The sequence below is a fragment of the Sceloporus undulatus genome, chromosome 1 (genome assembly GCF_019175285.1).
Source record: "Sceloporus undulatus isolate JIND9_A2432 ecotype Alabama chromosome 1, SceUnd_v1.1, whole genome shotgun sequence".
Lineage (NCBI taxonomy): Eukaryota > Metazoa > Chordata > Lepidosauria > Squamata > Phrynosomatidae > Sceloporus > Sceloporus undulatus.
In genome coordinates, this window is record NC_056522.1 from 3284930 (window position 1) to 3300604 (window position 15675).

The window sequence follows — 15675 nt, forward strand, 5'->3', positions numbered from 1 at the left end:
TAGCTACCTTGAATCCCATTTTGGAGAATCCCATTTAGCTGCCTTGAATCCGATTTTGAGAGAAAGGAAGGATATGAATCCAATCAATCAATCAATTGATCAATCAATAGCCAAGGTGTTGAACTTGTTTTGTGTGAAAGGAGCCAACGTTTTGGATAGCTCCTGCTTTATAGTTCAGGATAAACCCTGGAAGACATTCATTGCCCCACTGACAAGGAAACCACTGCCATGACCGCCACGTGGACCATCCAAACAAAATTATTTTCTGATCATCTGATCAATTGCCAGTTAGGAAGAATTAAAATCAACTACTAGACATTGTACAGAGAGCGTTTTTTTAAAAGCAGATCCTTAAAATTTTATTCTGTCGCCCTGTTGAATGCAGCAAGCAGGCAAACGGTTGGAGAACCAATTCTGCAGTCAACGTTTCCCAGCTCAAAGCCATCTCAGAGGGAAACTAGTTCAGCTGTTGGCCATGCTGGTTGAGGAAGAGGGAGGGTGTCCTCCAACACGAATGGAGGACACAAGTTGGGGAAAGCTGAGCTCAAGCACAAAGAGGGACAGAAAAAGTCTGATGTTGAGATACGTGGCACGTTGCCCAAATCACAGAAGACTGGAGGGCCTTTAGCTATCTCAGCCGTGTTGAAACTTCGTCTTTCCTTGGGATGCATCAGTTGTCTCCATTGGAGGTCCACAGCCACCTGAGTTCAACAAAGGGGCTGGCAGGACAGTTCAAAGTCTTATCAGGAACCATTCATGGTGATGGAGATCATCCCAATATTTCCACTCATGAACTCATAACCATTTCTTTCCCTGAGCAACAACTGGCTACATCTATCTCACTGAGTACAGAAAGGGTTGGGTTGACCAAAGAGATCTCTCTCTATATCAGGGTGCTATTCTTTATGACCATTCATTCTTACCAGCAGAATGAATCATTCAAGCAGTTTTCTAACCCACTGTCAGGGACTCCACAAAGACTGCAAATTTCAAGGACTAGTCTCAACTTATTCTGCCCAAAAATGGTTTTGTGTGTGTAAAAAATGGGATTTTTCTGCACAGAAAGCTTATTTTGGCACAGAAACTATCTATTTTTTACACAGGAGGGCTGCAATCCAACATCATCTCAGCATGGTGTAAATATCCACTTACAGTGACATGCTGCACCAACATTACACAACCCTGGGCCATGCAGAACAGCAACATTGCAGGACATATAGGTCAATGGCTGGGTGCTGTTGGGCAATCAACAAAATGAAATGCACAATGAACAGTGCATAGCCACAATGTATGGTGTGTAAGGGAAATGTTCAATAGAGTGGGCTTGCCACATTTGCTGGGATTAGAAGCACAGGACCCCTGTGAAAGTGGGGAAAACCACAAATAAAAAATCACTCTCTGGGAATCTATAGGTCCTCCAGTGCAACTATATGGTTAAATCCAGTGGATGGTGACCATAAAATTGCACTTGAGGACCTACAAATACCTAGAGAAGTGTTTTCTCTAGGAACAGCTAGGTCATCCAGTGTGACTCTATGGTGAACTTTCAAAAGAATCACTCTGGAGGACCAAGAGATTCCTAGAGAGAACATATTAATCAAAACCGAATAATCAAATCCACAAAAGTCAAAGCTGCAAATGTGGCGGGCCGACATTTGCTCCATGTACAACTCCGCTTCCCCTTCTGTCGACAGAAGACATCGGTTGAGCTATGGGGAATGAATTGCCCATATTCAAAGTGCAACTTATCTATGTGTATAAAGATTTTCACGCCAGCGCTTACCATGGAGTAAGTGCTGGTAAAACGCTGGTAAAACATTAGGGAAGAGAGTGTGTATGAAAGTCTGATGCACTTCTGAAACGTCATCCTCTCGCCTCTAGCATCCTTGAATCATTCACGGAGCAGCAATTTTCTATGAATGCATAGGAAATTGCTGCTCTACGAATGATTCAAGGACGCTAAAGGCAAGGGGACAATTCCCCAACGTTTCAGAAGTGTGTCAGGCTCTCACACACATGTGCTTCCCTGACGTTTTACTCATGTTTTAACAGTGCTTACCCCATAGTAAGCACTGGTGTGAAAATCTTTTATGTCACCAATGGAATGGCAGCCGGAACACGTCTCCTGTGCAACACTCTCCTTTTTCTATGCAAAAGCAAGTTTTCTGAACAGAGGAATCCTTTGGTTTGTACACACAAAACCCTACATGGTTGGATACAAGCATATTTTGCACAGATGAAGTTGCGACAGCAAAGAGCCTTGTCCCATCCAGATTTTGTTGTTGTCGCAGTTTCCTGATGGTCAGGTACCCTCCCTTTTGTTCCTCCAAGGATTTGAATCTTTGTGAATATTCTCTCTGTCCCTAATATCTCTACTTTTAAAACCTAAGTGTGGAACATTCTCTCACAGGCGAGGGCAACCGAGGAACAGAACCTGAGGTATTGCTATAAGGATGAAGGGCAGGGAGTAAGCCGAGAGAGGGAGGCATGCACTCAGGGCCTTTCGCGCTGCACAGTTATTGCATTATGATCCCACTTTAACTCCTGAAGCAACATCCGATGGAATCCTGGGGTTTGAAGTTTAGGGCTTTCTCAAACTGATGTGAAGGGTTGGACTTTAAATGCTGTGCAAGGTTTGTATAGAGTGTTCTATAGTTTTAAATCTATTTTAAATTTTAATGTGTAATATTTTTGCCTTTTAAAAATTGTTTAATTGTCTTTTGAACTTTTTATCTACATTTTAATGCTTTGTATTGTTTTTTAATTTGCACGGTTTTAAAATTTTTTAGCTGCCCTAAGTCCCTATACCAGAAGAAAGGTGGGATATAAATAAAGAAGGAGAAGGAGGAATATTGGAAAGGCAGCTATGAAACAATTAGACAAGATCTTGACGTGCAAAGATATTATACTGACCGTTAAAGTTAGGATTGGCCATGCCATGGTATTTCCCATCCCTGTGTATGGATGCAAGAGCTGGATGGTGAAAAAAGCTGATAGGAGAAAGGTTTTACTAATACTATAGAATGCTAAAAAGAGGATCAAATGGGTCCTAGAATAAATCAAGCCTGAAATCCCCCTAGAAGCCCAAATGACCAAATGGAGGCTGTCATACTTTGGTCATATCATGATAAGACATAACTCACTAGAAAAGATGACAATGCTGATGGAAGGCAGGAGGAAAAGAGGAAGACCCTATAACAGATGGATAGATCCAATCGAGGAGGCCACAGCCCTGAGTCTAAAAAACTGGAACAAGGCTGTCAAGGAGAAGGTGTCTCTGAGATCTCTGGTTCATAGAGTCATCATAAGTCAAGGCTGACTTGAAGGCAGTTAACACACATACACACATTTAAGATTAGTTTTTTGTGGGGGGTTTTGGCTATTAGAAACAAACTCTTCTAGAACATGGCCACATAGCCCGAAAAACTCACAAAAAACTATGGATGCCAGTCCTGAAAGCCTTCGACTTCACATTTAGGATTCTCAACCAAAGAGCTATAGGGCCTCACCCAAAAGCATATCCCAGGATTCTGTAGAATGATTGTCATGGGAATTAGAGTGGAATCATAGTGCTATAATCGTAATATGCGAAAAGGCCCAAGGGTCAACAGGAGATGATGAGAAGATCTAGCTGCTATTGCAAGAGCATCCCCACATTGGCTGAAATCCAGCTAAAACAGACCCCATAAATCAATGGAACGTAACTAAGTGTTGACTTAGCACATTCCTTTTGATCCAATGGATCTGTTCTAGTTGGGAGTAGGAACTCAACTTAAGCCAATGCTTCTCCTACATATTTTAGAGATAGTGCAATTTACAAAGCCTCATTTCAGATGCACACTGACCCTTACACACTCTTTTTCACACACACACACACACACACACACACACGTAGAGCCAAATCAGGGGCAGCCAAAGTGTGGATTCTGGGCTGTTCTTGTGGCCCCCAGGGCCCTCTAAGAGTAAAAAACCACTGTTTGCTACAGAATGCCCCTAAATGCACTCTGGAGGGCATTTCTACCAGTTTGAGTGCCACCTGGCCTCGTCAGGACCAAAAAGGTTGGGGTTTTTTTGTTTTTGTTTTTTTTGCAAAGGTTACCTTGAATACACCCAAATGTCTACTGGATTGTTGGTGCCTTTCCATCACAGTTTGCATGCCTCCTGGACCAATTTAATTCTGGGAATAGCAATTTTTTGAAGCCCAAAACATGGTAAAAATGCCCCCATACACTCTATGGCCATTTTTTGGAACAGGTGTGGCTCCCCAAAGGCTCTTTGGGGCTAATGTGGCCCCTAGCTGTCCAAAGTTGCCCAGCCCAACCTAAATCATACTGTTAGTCCCAACACTGGATCAATTCAATTTACCTGTCCATTGATTTGTCATTCAGCAACTGATGCAATGAGTCTTCTCTAACCAACAGAAATCCAACCAATGTCATAACACTGAAAATTTTGCTAAATAGACACCAGTTCAGGAGTGGGGCTTGTGCCAGGTCCTCAAGATGCTTCTGGACTGTAACTGCGAGCATTCCCCATCATTGACTAATCTGGCTAGGATTCATGAGAGTTGCACTAAAACATCTGGAAAAAGCCACCTGATGAGCACCCATGGCTCAACCTGACATATCCATCACCACCACCAAGTTACTAGGATGCTCCCAACAAGCCAGAGACCTTTGGCAGCCTGTGCATTGTCTCACCCTGCCCCATTCAGCCACTGTTACACTCATCATTTTTTAAACCTCAGTTTAAAAAATGATTTGAATCCCGGCGTATCAGCCGGTGGAAATCACCCCTAAATAATGGCAGATGAGCTTAATACAGAAGGGAGTTCCAAGTTCCCAATCGGTAGTAGGGTTCCTCATTTGTAAAAGTCCAGTTCTGTGAATGAAGGAAGAACCTAGCTCATCAGATCCACCGGAAGAAGATTCTTCTAGTTCGGGAATCTCTTGGATCTGTATAATGAAACTAACCACCGGAGCTCTTAGGGAGGTAAACAAGAGTTTTGCATCGTGGCTTTATGCTTGTGGAGGCTGGTTTGAAGAAGTCTTCCTTGGCCTCAAATGCACCATCTCTAGATCATGCCTGCCAGGAAAGGGGGGAGGAAAAGGCCAATTGTCCCCAGCAAACAGACGATGACAAACATCCATAGGAAGATGCGGTCGATCACCATGGCTACATACTTCCAATCTTCCTTCACCTGTAAAACACGGAAGAAACCATGAACAGGGCAACTGATACTAATACTAACTTTACTGAGGCATCCAGGAAAATCTAGAAAACTCTCCAAAAGCTTAACCCTAACTTTATGTAATTGACTGACTGACTGATTGATTGCATGCACTCTATTAGGAGCTTCCATGTCAGTAGAGTGATAAATCTGCTCCATGGCTGGAACTTAGCATGGGACATCCATCTTCCTAAGTGGACTAAAGTGTGCAGGAAATAGATCTGAGCAGTATTACAACATTCATCTTCACCAAGGGGCTGCTGTGATGTTTCAATGTATGGTCATCCACTGTGTAATGATAGCCAATGGAATGACTGATGTACCACAGCCCCAATGTTCAATAGTCACCAAGGTAGAGCGAGACATTGGCTGTGAAATGCTGGTGCACAAGAGTAATGCCCTGGGTTACCCAAAATGCAAGGGTCCTGACATCCACAATTAATAATAAAATAGGGGAATTTATTAGCTCAAATGACAACAGCCAAGAGGGGTACAGACAAGCCCCAAAGGGGTGGCCTGCAGCCACCCTTTTTCGCACTGGATTGGGGCAGGGGCAGCCTCACCAGAAGCCCTGTGGCCCCAATCCAACATTTTTCCGGGCCACAGAGAAGCAGCAAAATGCCACTTTTCCATGGCCCAGAAAAGGGGTGTCATTGGGGCTTCATGCCCCCGGACACCCTGGCCCTACAGAGGAAAGGGTCAGAGGAAAGGGGTGAACCCTTTCTCCTCTGCATCCTTGGTGTGTCCATGCAGTTGCTGCACCAACGATGCGTGCACCAAAAAGGAGATCGAAAACAGAATTCCTTTCCGTGCCGCTGGTAAGGTGCCATAAGTGCCCTCCAGCAGCGCAGTGCCATGTCCTGTGCAACACACCATTTGGATGCATTTGACAGGACATGTCATGGATATGTGCCCCGTGTTGGCAAGGCTGCATAATCATGGCAGTGCCCTCACGTAGTAGGGTAGGGAGAGTGCAGTTGCTGCACGCTCCCTAACCCTACTATCGGCACTGCCTGGCCGCATGTCTCAAGCCTAAGATTGCCCCCATGAGGCGGGGGTGTCAGCTAGCATTATAATGTGTATAGTGTGCCAGGAAACTATTGTTAGCTAGCATTATAATATGTGTAGTGTGCCAGAAAACTGTTGTCAATGGGTTAGGGTTTGTGGATATACATGCAGCTTCTACTTCTATTATTTTGGTACCCAGCCAGCATCACATGTGTTTGAATTCTACCTTTCCATTCCTCACTGGGCTTCCCTCCAAATGTCTTGTGGCGATGGGGAGAGCTGGGAGAGGAAGCTTGAAGCACCTCTCTGACCCTCACCGTTTTCACCACCTGATCCTTCACAACATTTCAGAACGGGGAAAGCGGTTAGCAAGGATCCTTGCTTATCTCCCCCTGCCATCCTCCTGATATTACACAAAGGAAAGGAGAGTCAGTCTTGCTGCTGAATGCTTCCCCACTTTTTTTTTAAAGCTGCACAGTTTTTGGAGTTGTCTAGCAGCAGAGAGGGAGCAAGCTTGTTTTCTGCTGCTCCAGAGAATAGGACCCAGAACAATGCAAGCTACAGGAAAAGAGATTCCACCTAAACATTAGGAGGAATTTCCTGACAGTAAGAGCTGTTAGACAGTGGAACACACTGCTTCCTGGGAGTGTGGTGGGGTCCTTCTTTGGAGTTCTTTAAAAAGAGGCTGGATAGTCATCTGTTGGGGATGCTTTGATTGAGAGTTCCTGCATGGCAGGGAGTTGCACTGGATGGCCAATGTGGTTTCTTCCAGCTCTAGGATTCTATGATTCTAGCAATAAAATTGATTAAATTATATGTTCATCCCTGCAGGAATTAATCTTTAAATACAGCACATCATCACCACCACCATCATCTTCCAGGCCAACTACTTAACTCTCAGTAGTTAACACTCAGTAACTCACCGAAAAATCTGCATCCTCTGCCCGCAGGTGGTTTGCAATATAATGCACCCCTTCCAAGGCCTTCAGGATCCCTGGAGACAGCTGAAGTCCCGGCTCAGAAGATGCCAGGTTTTCTGTTTTGGTGGTTGGGCGCTGAATCAGTTCCATAAAGCTCCTTCCCAGGTGCCGGGCACAGGTGTAGCGGTACTGGAGACAGTGGCTGTGGCAAATGTCTTGAAGGGGCAAACGGCCACTGTGCCTCCTCTCCTCACCGCCTTCCTCTTCTTCCTCCCACTTATCGTCGACGTCTGTCTCCAACCAACACCGCGATGTGCTAAGATTCGCCGGAGGCACGTCATACTGCCCGATCACCTCCTCGCTGGCTACCTTCAGCCCTGGGGCTACCAGTGGGGGACGCTTCATGAAGAGCCAACGGGGAATGAAATCCAGGAAGATGGTACGGACCCATCGTGGCATTTTGTGGGTGCTGGGTGAGCGGTGGTGGACGTTGAGGACAAAGACGGTGATGACAATGGAGAGAGTGACAAAGATCATGGTGAAGAGCAAATACTCGCCGATGAGTGGGATGACCAAGGAGGTTGAGGGGATGATCTCAGTGATAAGAAGAAGGAAAACAGTGAGGGATAGGAGGACTGAAATGCACAGGGTGATCTTCTCGCCACAGTCAGAGGGCAGGTAGAACACCAGAACAGTCAAGCAGGAAATGAGGAGGCAAGGAATGATGAGGTTGATGGTGTAGAACAACGGCAATCGGCGGATGATGAAGCTGTATGTGATATCAGGGTAGATCTCGGTACAACAGTCGTACTTCTTGGTGTTGTAGGTGCCCACGGCGTTGATGATGGCCCACTCGCCACTCTCCCAGTAGTCCTTGAGGTCCACGTGGTGCTCCATGCTCTCCAGGTCGATCTTGGCCTTGTCATAGGTCCACGAGCCAAATTTCATCTTGCAGTTCTGTTGGTCGAAGGGGAAGAAGGTGACGTCGATGCTGCAGGAGCTCTTGTAGATGGCTGGCGGCACCCATTTCACGCTGCCGTTGGAGAAGAGGTGCGCCTTCGTCATGTGCGTCACGGCAAACTCCCCATCGGCACTAAAGAGAACAGCAGAGACAAGAGTTCAGAGGAGAGGAATATCTCATTTAAGAGAGATGCCGTTCTTCATAAATTTCACTCCAGTAGACAAGAACAAATCGTTTCTACAATTTTTCTCCCTTCTGGAGGAAACAAATGGAAATTTTGTGAACTATTCACAGTTTCTGACTTGATTCTGAACAAAACAATTACACTTGACAATTACATAGAAGACTTCAACTGCTGGATGGCGAGTCTATAGATAAATTATCTGGTTTAATGGAAGCAATGATAGAGTTTAGGCCTTCTTTTTCTTGAGCAGGACTGTTAGAAACCTATGGACATTTTTTTTTAAAATTTTAGGTTTACTGATATAAAATAAATAAAATAAATAATAAAAGTTTTATTTATATATCGCGCCTTCCTTGGATCAGGGCGGTTTACATACATTATACATTATACATACAATAGGTTAAAAACAAGACAGAGCATTATACAATAAAGATAAAAACAACAAGCCCCATTAGCCCATCCTCATGGCCACGGAAGAGGAGGAAGGCCCTTAGGATTTTTATGGGGGGAACGCTTGCTGGAATAAAAAGGTCTTCAGATCCTTTTTAAATTGGGCCAGGGAGGTAGTCGAGCGGAGCTCGGCGGGCAGCGTGTTCCAAAGGGCCGGGGCGGCGATGGAAAAGGTCCGCCTTGTGACGGAAGAGAGCCTAGCGCCCGGCACCTTCAGTAATAGCTGCCCGGATGTTCTGAGGGTGCGGGACGGAATATATACAGTAAAAACATATAACATTGATAAACTATAACAAAGAAAACATACAATAAACATACAACATACATTTACTAAATATACTAAACAAACCCGTGGGCCTTTTTCATATATAGTAAGTCTCAAAGCATGAAGATCCCTGCCTCTCAAGGCTTTTCCTAAGGGTTTCCCAATACTCAGGGAGCCTGGGTTTCTTATTATTATTATTTGAATAATTTCGAATGCTTTTCCCCATTTCTACAAACAGCAGCAGCCAGAGTCAAGGATTCTTTGGCTTCTCCAAGGCTGGAATTCTTTGGGGTTTTTAATCTAGTTTAACCTGGGGTGATAAACCATATTGACACAGGAGAGGCCCTTTTCTTATTCCCACCACCTTCATAGACTCAGATAATGGAGATGTGGGATAGGGTTTTCTTTTGACTTCTGATAATCCCTTCCCAGGGAAGATAAAATATATCCCTCCTTGCTGTTCTTCTCTCATCAGGCCTTTTTGATTCAGGAGACATCCACACTGCAGAAATACTCCGGTTTGACACCACTTTACCTGCTATGGGTCAGTGCTATGAAATTCTGGGAACTGTAGTTTGTTGTGGCACCACAGCTCCACTCTGGTGCCACAACAAACTAAAGTTCCCAGAATTCCATAGCATCGACCCACAGCAGGTAAAGCCTCAGACAAGCTATTCAGAAACGAATGCTTTGAGAAAAAGAGCTGTGAACGGGGCGCTGTTCTGTTATTAACTTCCCTGTTTCATTGCAGTCTTTTATTATTATTTGTACATTTCATCTTTAGCCACAGAAAAAGGGAGAAGTGGCAACGTTTTGCTTATGTTCTGCTTTCCAGTCCCAGTTGTTAACCAATTTACAATACATATATTTTATTATAGGTAAGCATAGGTATTGATCATTAATTCCACTTCTGTGTTGACTTTTGTATGTTTTAACTGCATTGTACTGCCTTGAAAACCAGTTCAGGGGGAAAACAGGATATAAATATGGTCTATAACAACAACAACAACAACAACAACAACAACAGAAAGCAACAGTTGTGTTCTTAGCACCACAATTCAAGAGAGACATTGACAAGCTAGAGCATGTACAGAGGAAGACAACCAAAATGATGAAAGGTCTGGAAACCATCAATCCCCATGAGGAGAGACTTTGGGAGCTGGTTATGTTTAGCCTGGAGAAGAGACAGTTATGGGGTGATATGAGAGCCCTGTTTAAGTATTTGGAGGGACGTCATATTGAGGAGAGAGCAAGCTTGTTTTCTGATGTACCAGAGACTAGAACACGGAGCAGTGGGTTCAAGGTTCAACAAAAGAGACTCCACCTGAACATGAGGAAGAAAGTCTTGATGGCAAGAGCTGTTGGACAGTGGAAGACGCTGCTGCCTCGGCGGATGGTGGAGTCTCCTTCTTTGGAGGTTGTTTCTAAGCAGAGACTGGAGGGCTTGGATTATGTCTTCCTGCATGGCAGAAGGGGACTGGCCTGGATGGTCATTGGGGCCTTTTCCAACTCTAGGGAGTTTATCACATGGGACAAATCCCATGCAGAAACTAGATTTAAAGTGAAAACAACCCACTTTTGCGGGTCGTTTTTCACATGACGTTCAGGGTTAACCTGAACAGAAAGTAGAAAAAAACCCTCAAATGCAGGTTGCTTTTCAGACGACGTTTGCATGAAAGAGAAATCATGCAAAAATAATCCGAACGGAAAGCCAACAAAACCCGCTCCTTTTTACTTTTGGGAGATTCCCAAAAGGAATGGTTTTTGTTGGCTTTCCGTTTGGGCTATTTTTGCGTTATTTCTCTTTCCGCCAACGCACCTGAAAAACAACTCGCATTTGTGGGTGTTTAGCCGATTTTCATAACCTGTTTCAGCATGGGATTTGCCTCCATATGCCTCCGTGTGATAAACTCCAAGGTTATATTCTATGGTTCTAAAACAAAGTCAGAAGGTGCTGGAACAGTGTTTGCATAACTTCTAAATACCGCTTGGTGGCAGCATAACACCAGCAAATAGAAGAGACCTTTAAAAGGAGGAAAGGAGGAGTAGAAAAAAAGACTGACAGCATTTATAAGACCAACTGGTTTTTATTTTTGTGTGACCTTTTGTGGATATTTTTTATGGACAGGTTTGGATATTGCCAGTTCTGACGATCAGAAGATCAGAAGGTCAGCAGTTTAAGGCCCAAGTGCCGCATGATGGGATGAGCTCCTATTTCTAGTCTCAGCTTCTGCAAACCTAGCCGTTTGAAAGCATGCAAATGCAAGTAGATAGAGAGGTACCACTTCTCACTGGGAAGGTAACAGCATTCGGTGCAGTCGTGCTGGCCACAAGACTACCAGAGTAGTTCTCCGACAACGCTGGCTCTTTGGCTTAGTAACGGAGACGAGCACCAGCCCCTACAGTCAGTTACAACTAGGCATTCATGTCAGGGGACTACCTTTACCATTACCTTTTGTGGAAATAAACCCACTTCTTTAGATGCAGTAAGTCATATTCAGCCCTCAGTCATAAAGCAGATTTACACAGTTGTTGGAATGGGATGGTATGTAATAGGATCCACAAAGATGCAAATCATGTACCTTGCCCTAAGGGCTGGGCAAGCTGATACAGGTCTTTCCGATATTTACAATGGCTGATATTTAGTGCTGATGTGAGAAAGTAATAAAGCTCTATACCAAAAGTCAGTTTGTTAGGTTCAGAACTCTCTCTGAGAAGCTTCCTTTTGATACTCAAGCAGTAGCAAAGATTCTTGTGTTAATATATGTAGTGTGTCACAAAGCCATTGTCTTTGTTCATATCTCTGCAAATCGTTTGGAATTCGTAAATACAGTACAATTCTGCCTTTTCTCTCTCTAGTCTTTCTTTGTGATTCCCTTGTTCAATGACTGTGACTTTTCAATCCCGTATTATATGTCCAGGAAGACTGAAATAACCTGCAACTGGGTATTTCTGGGTATTGCCATTTCTAATGTCAGATTTGTGTCCATTAATCCTCTTTGGTGGAGACTGTCCTGTTTGTCCCATGCAGAACGTAGAGGGGCATTGCTGGCATAGGTTGGCATATATCATATTGGAGGAAGAACAAGTAAATGCACCATTGATGCTGTTGGCAAGGTTATTGGCCCCTGAAATATTTCTCCCAGTGTTCTTTTCTCCAGACTAAACATACCCTTTGTCATTTCTCATAAAGCTTGGTTTCCAGACCTTACATCATCTTGGTTGTCCTTCTCTGGACACATTTCATCTTCTCAATATTCTTCTTGAACTGTGGTGCCCAAAACATGATAATGGACTCTCCAGGTGAGGCCTAACCAACACAGAATAGAGTGGCACTACTATTTCCTTCCATCTTGACACTGTGCTCCTGTTGATGCATTCTAGAACTCCATTGGCTTTTTTGGACACCCCTTCACAATATTTACTCATGCTTAGCTTATATTTTACTAAGACCTCTAGAAACTTTTTGGGAATATTACTTTCAACCCAGTTGTCACCATTTGTGTGCTTCATTTTTACTGCCCAAGTGTAGTATCCTACATTTCTCCCTATTGAAATTCATTTTGTTAGTTTTGGCCCAGCTTTCTGATCTATTTGGGTCCTTTTGAATTTTGATCCTCTCCTCTGGGGTATTAGTTACTCCTCCTAATTTAATGTCATCTGCAGATCTGATAAGCTTGCTCCCTATTGTTTTATGCAAGTCATTGATAAAGATGTTAAATAGCACTGGGCTCAAGACAGAACCTTGTGGCACACCAATGGTCACTTCTCTCCAAGATGAAGAGGAGCCATTGCTGAGCACCCTTTGGGTTCGGCCGGTCAACCAGTTACAAACCCACAATAACAGCACTGTCCAGCCTGCATTTTACTAGCTTTTTTGCAAGAATATTGTTATTGAAGGCCTTACTGAAATCATGATATACTACATCCACTGCATTCCCTTCATCTACCAAACCTGCAAATTTGATAAGCATGGCTTCCATTCCATTGTTTAAATAATTTACAAAGATGTTAAGCAACACGGGGCCCAGGCAATTCCATTTCCCCCTCCAAGAAACCCAGATATCAGTTTTAATTTGGAAATGTTTAAACTGTTTTTTCCATTTGCCACCCTGTGATTTCATGATAAAAAGGATGAATGGAGGGAGAGAGCACTGCTCCCATTGCATTTGACTCCAGAGCCTAGGAAAGGTACCTTTTTGGACTTCAACTCCCAGGCTGCACTGCTCCCAGCCAGCTTGAGGAGTCCTGGGCTGCATCTGCACTGCAGAATTAATGCTATTTGATACTGCTTCAACTGCCATGTCTCCATGCTACTGAGTTCTGAGATTAGTAGTTTTGTGAGATATTTGGCCTTCTCTGTCAGAGGGCTCTGATGCCGCTACAAACTACAAACCCCAGAATTCCGTGGCATGGAGCCATAAGCAGCTGAAGAGGTGCCAAACTGCATTAATTCTGAAGTGTAGATGCAGCCTAGGTTTCTGATTTCTCACCCTCCTGGTTTTGCACATTTTCCACTCACTTGTTATACAGCACAATGTCTGGGATCCAAATCATCTCCGAAGGCACCCGGATGGATGTGACGTTGTCGAAATCCAGTGGGTTCCATTGCAGTTTGTAGTCATTCCACTCCTGGTGGCAAAGAAAGAATCCTTAGTTTACTCCTCTCTTAGACCTCATATTCTTTTCGGAGCTTAAGAGTTATGAGTTACAAGTAATGTAGTGACCCATGACCTGCAGGGATGTAATTTTACTCCTCTAAGTAGGAAGGACTCATTTTACCGTTTTTCTCATCCTTGTGAGAAAGTCCTTGGAAACTGCAGAATTTTGGAGGACTACTCACAGTATCAGACTTATTCTGTGGAGGCAAAACGGGCGCAGATTTTGTGTGCAAAAAAACCAAACAAACATAGTTTTCTGAGTGAAAATATTATTTTCTGAGCAGGAACTCCAATTTCCTGACGTTATTTTGGAGGGGTCATGAAAGTCCTAGAGCCAGTGTTGCAGAGTGGTTTGAGTGTTGGACTGCAACTCTGGAGACTTGAGTTCGAATTCCCGTTCAGCCATGGAAACCCACTGGGTGACGTTGGGCAAGGCACACTCTCTCAGCCTCAGCAAATGCTGCACCAAGCTTGCCAAAGAAAACCCCGTGGTAGGTTCACTTTAGTGTCACGGTAATTCAGATACAACTTGAAAGCACACAACAGCCGCATAAAGCTGCCACGTAGTGACATTTTAAAAATAACATCACACTCATTAATTACTTTTCACAGTTACTTTTCAAGGACCCTTTAAATGGCATTTTGACAGGGAATGGTTAACGTTTTATTCCATTCCCTTATCAATCCTAAGTTTTTGTCAATTTAAGAAAAAGTAGCAGAAAGTTACAGTTACAAGCAATAAGAAATATAACAATGAAACAATCTGTGGCTATGGTTATTAGTAATTTTAGTCAGATTATTTAGTTGGACCTGCATTGGGAAAATAATCTTTTTTGCTCTTTTTTATTTTCATTTTTATTACAGTTATTTTATTATTATTATTTTAGCGAATCGCCTCCATGCTGTAGCCTGAACTTTTGCGGAGCTATTCCAGCTCTTTAATGCTACTCTTAAACTCCTTTAAAGGTCAGTGTAAAACCTGGAGCAGATCCATTGCCCCACTGACTCAGAGGCTGCCTCCTCAAAGCTGTTCTTCCCACTCCTGAACTGCACTGGACTTTGGTGGTCACCTAATATCCTACTTACCTGTTTCAGCCAAACATTTGTAGTCATCATTTGGTTCTTCTCATCCTGGGATGGTGGACAACGTGTGAGAGAAAAGCAGAAGAGTTTTAACTGGAATAAAATGAATGGTCTTCGAAGGAAAGTTCAACATATCCATAAACTTTAGTGACATGGTGTCACAAAGCCCATTCAGAGTAAAGTATATTCAGAGTGAATTCCATTCAGAGCAAAGCCCATTCAGAGCTATGTATTGGCAGCTGGTGAAGATCATAGCAAATGGGGTGGACCATTGCCAAGCCCATTCAGTGTGAAACCCATTCAGGGAAAAGCTCATTCAGAGTGAAGTCCCTTCAGGGCAAAGCCCATTGAGAACAAAGTCCTTTCAGAGCAAAATTTATTCAAATCAAAGCCCATTCAGGTCTAAGCCCATTTGAAGCAAAGCCCATTCAGACCTAACCGTATTTGGAGCAAAGCCCATTCAGAGTGAAGCCCATTCAGAGCGAAGTCCATTCAAAGCAAAGTCCTTTCAGAGTGAAGCCCATATGGAGAAAAATCCTTTCAGAGCAAAGCCAGTTCAGAGCAAAGTTACTCTTTTTGGATCCCACCCCCCTCCAGCCTGACCATTGGCTCTGCTGAATTTGGGGTTCTGGGAGCCAGAAGTAACTCTTTTAAGCTATGGTTCAGAGTGAGAGTTTTCCTACTGTCACTCTGAATGAGTCCTTCCCCATCTTTTCCCAATGTCCACCCCAGTATTATGGATGTGTGTGGATTTTTCCCCCTGCGTCAAACCAATGTGCTAGAAAAACAATGAAATGCTAAGTTGAAGGCTTTGTAAAGTCAAAGGCTTTCATGGCCGGCATCCATAGTTTTTTGTGGGTTTTTCGGGCTATGTGGCCATGTTCTAGCAGAGTTTCTTTCTGACGTTTCGCCA

The 15675-nt window shown here is 43.7% G+C and overlaps 2 protein-coding genes across 2 annotated transcripts in view; both read right to left on the bottom strand.

The window, feature by feature from the left end:
- Nucleotides 1-15675, bottom strand: part of LOC121919807 (protein FAM71C-like) — a 1121343-nt gene that overhangs the window by 659085 nt on the left and 446583 nt on the right. The window lies entirely within an intron of this gene.
- Nucleotides 5005-14825, bottom strand: CHRNA2 (cholinergic receptor nicotinic alpha 2 subunit). Its single transcript, XM_042448966.1, has 4 exons — nt 14766-14825; nt 13541-13650; nt 7162-8251; nt 5005-5200 (listed from the first exon to the last, which is right to left on the bottom strand). Exons 1-4 carry the CDS (start codon nt 14793-14795, stop codon nt 5075-5077), a joined length of 1356 nt encoding a protein of 451 aa, XP_042304900.1. The 5' UTR covers nt 14796-14825; the 3' UTR covers nt 5005-5074.

Bases quoted from the DNA above. Each gene is read 5' to 3' on its own strand.
- CHRNA2 (XM_042448966.1), bottom strand. From the start codon at position 14,795: ATGATGACTACAAATGTTTGGCTGAAACAG. The intron at 13,651-14,765 runs GTAAGTAGGATA...CTTTGCCACCAG, and splicing joins CAAATGTTTGGCTGAAACAG to GAGTGGAATGACTACAAACT. The intron at 5,201-7,161 runs GTGAGTTACTGA...CGTGTTTTACAG, and splicing joins CAGAGGATGCAGATTTTTCG to GTGAAGGAAGATTGGAAGTA.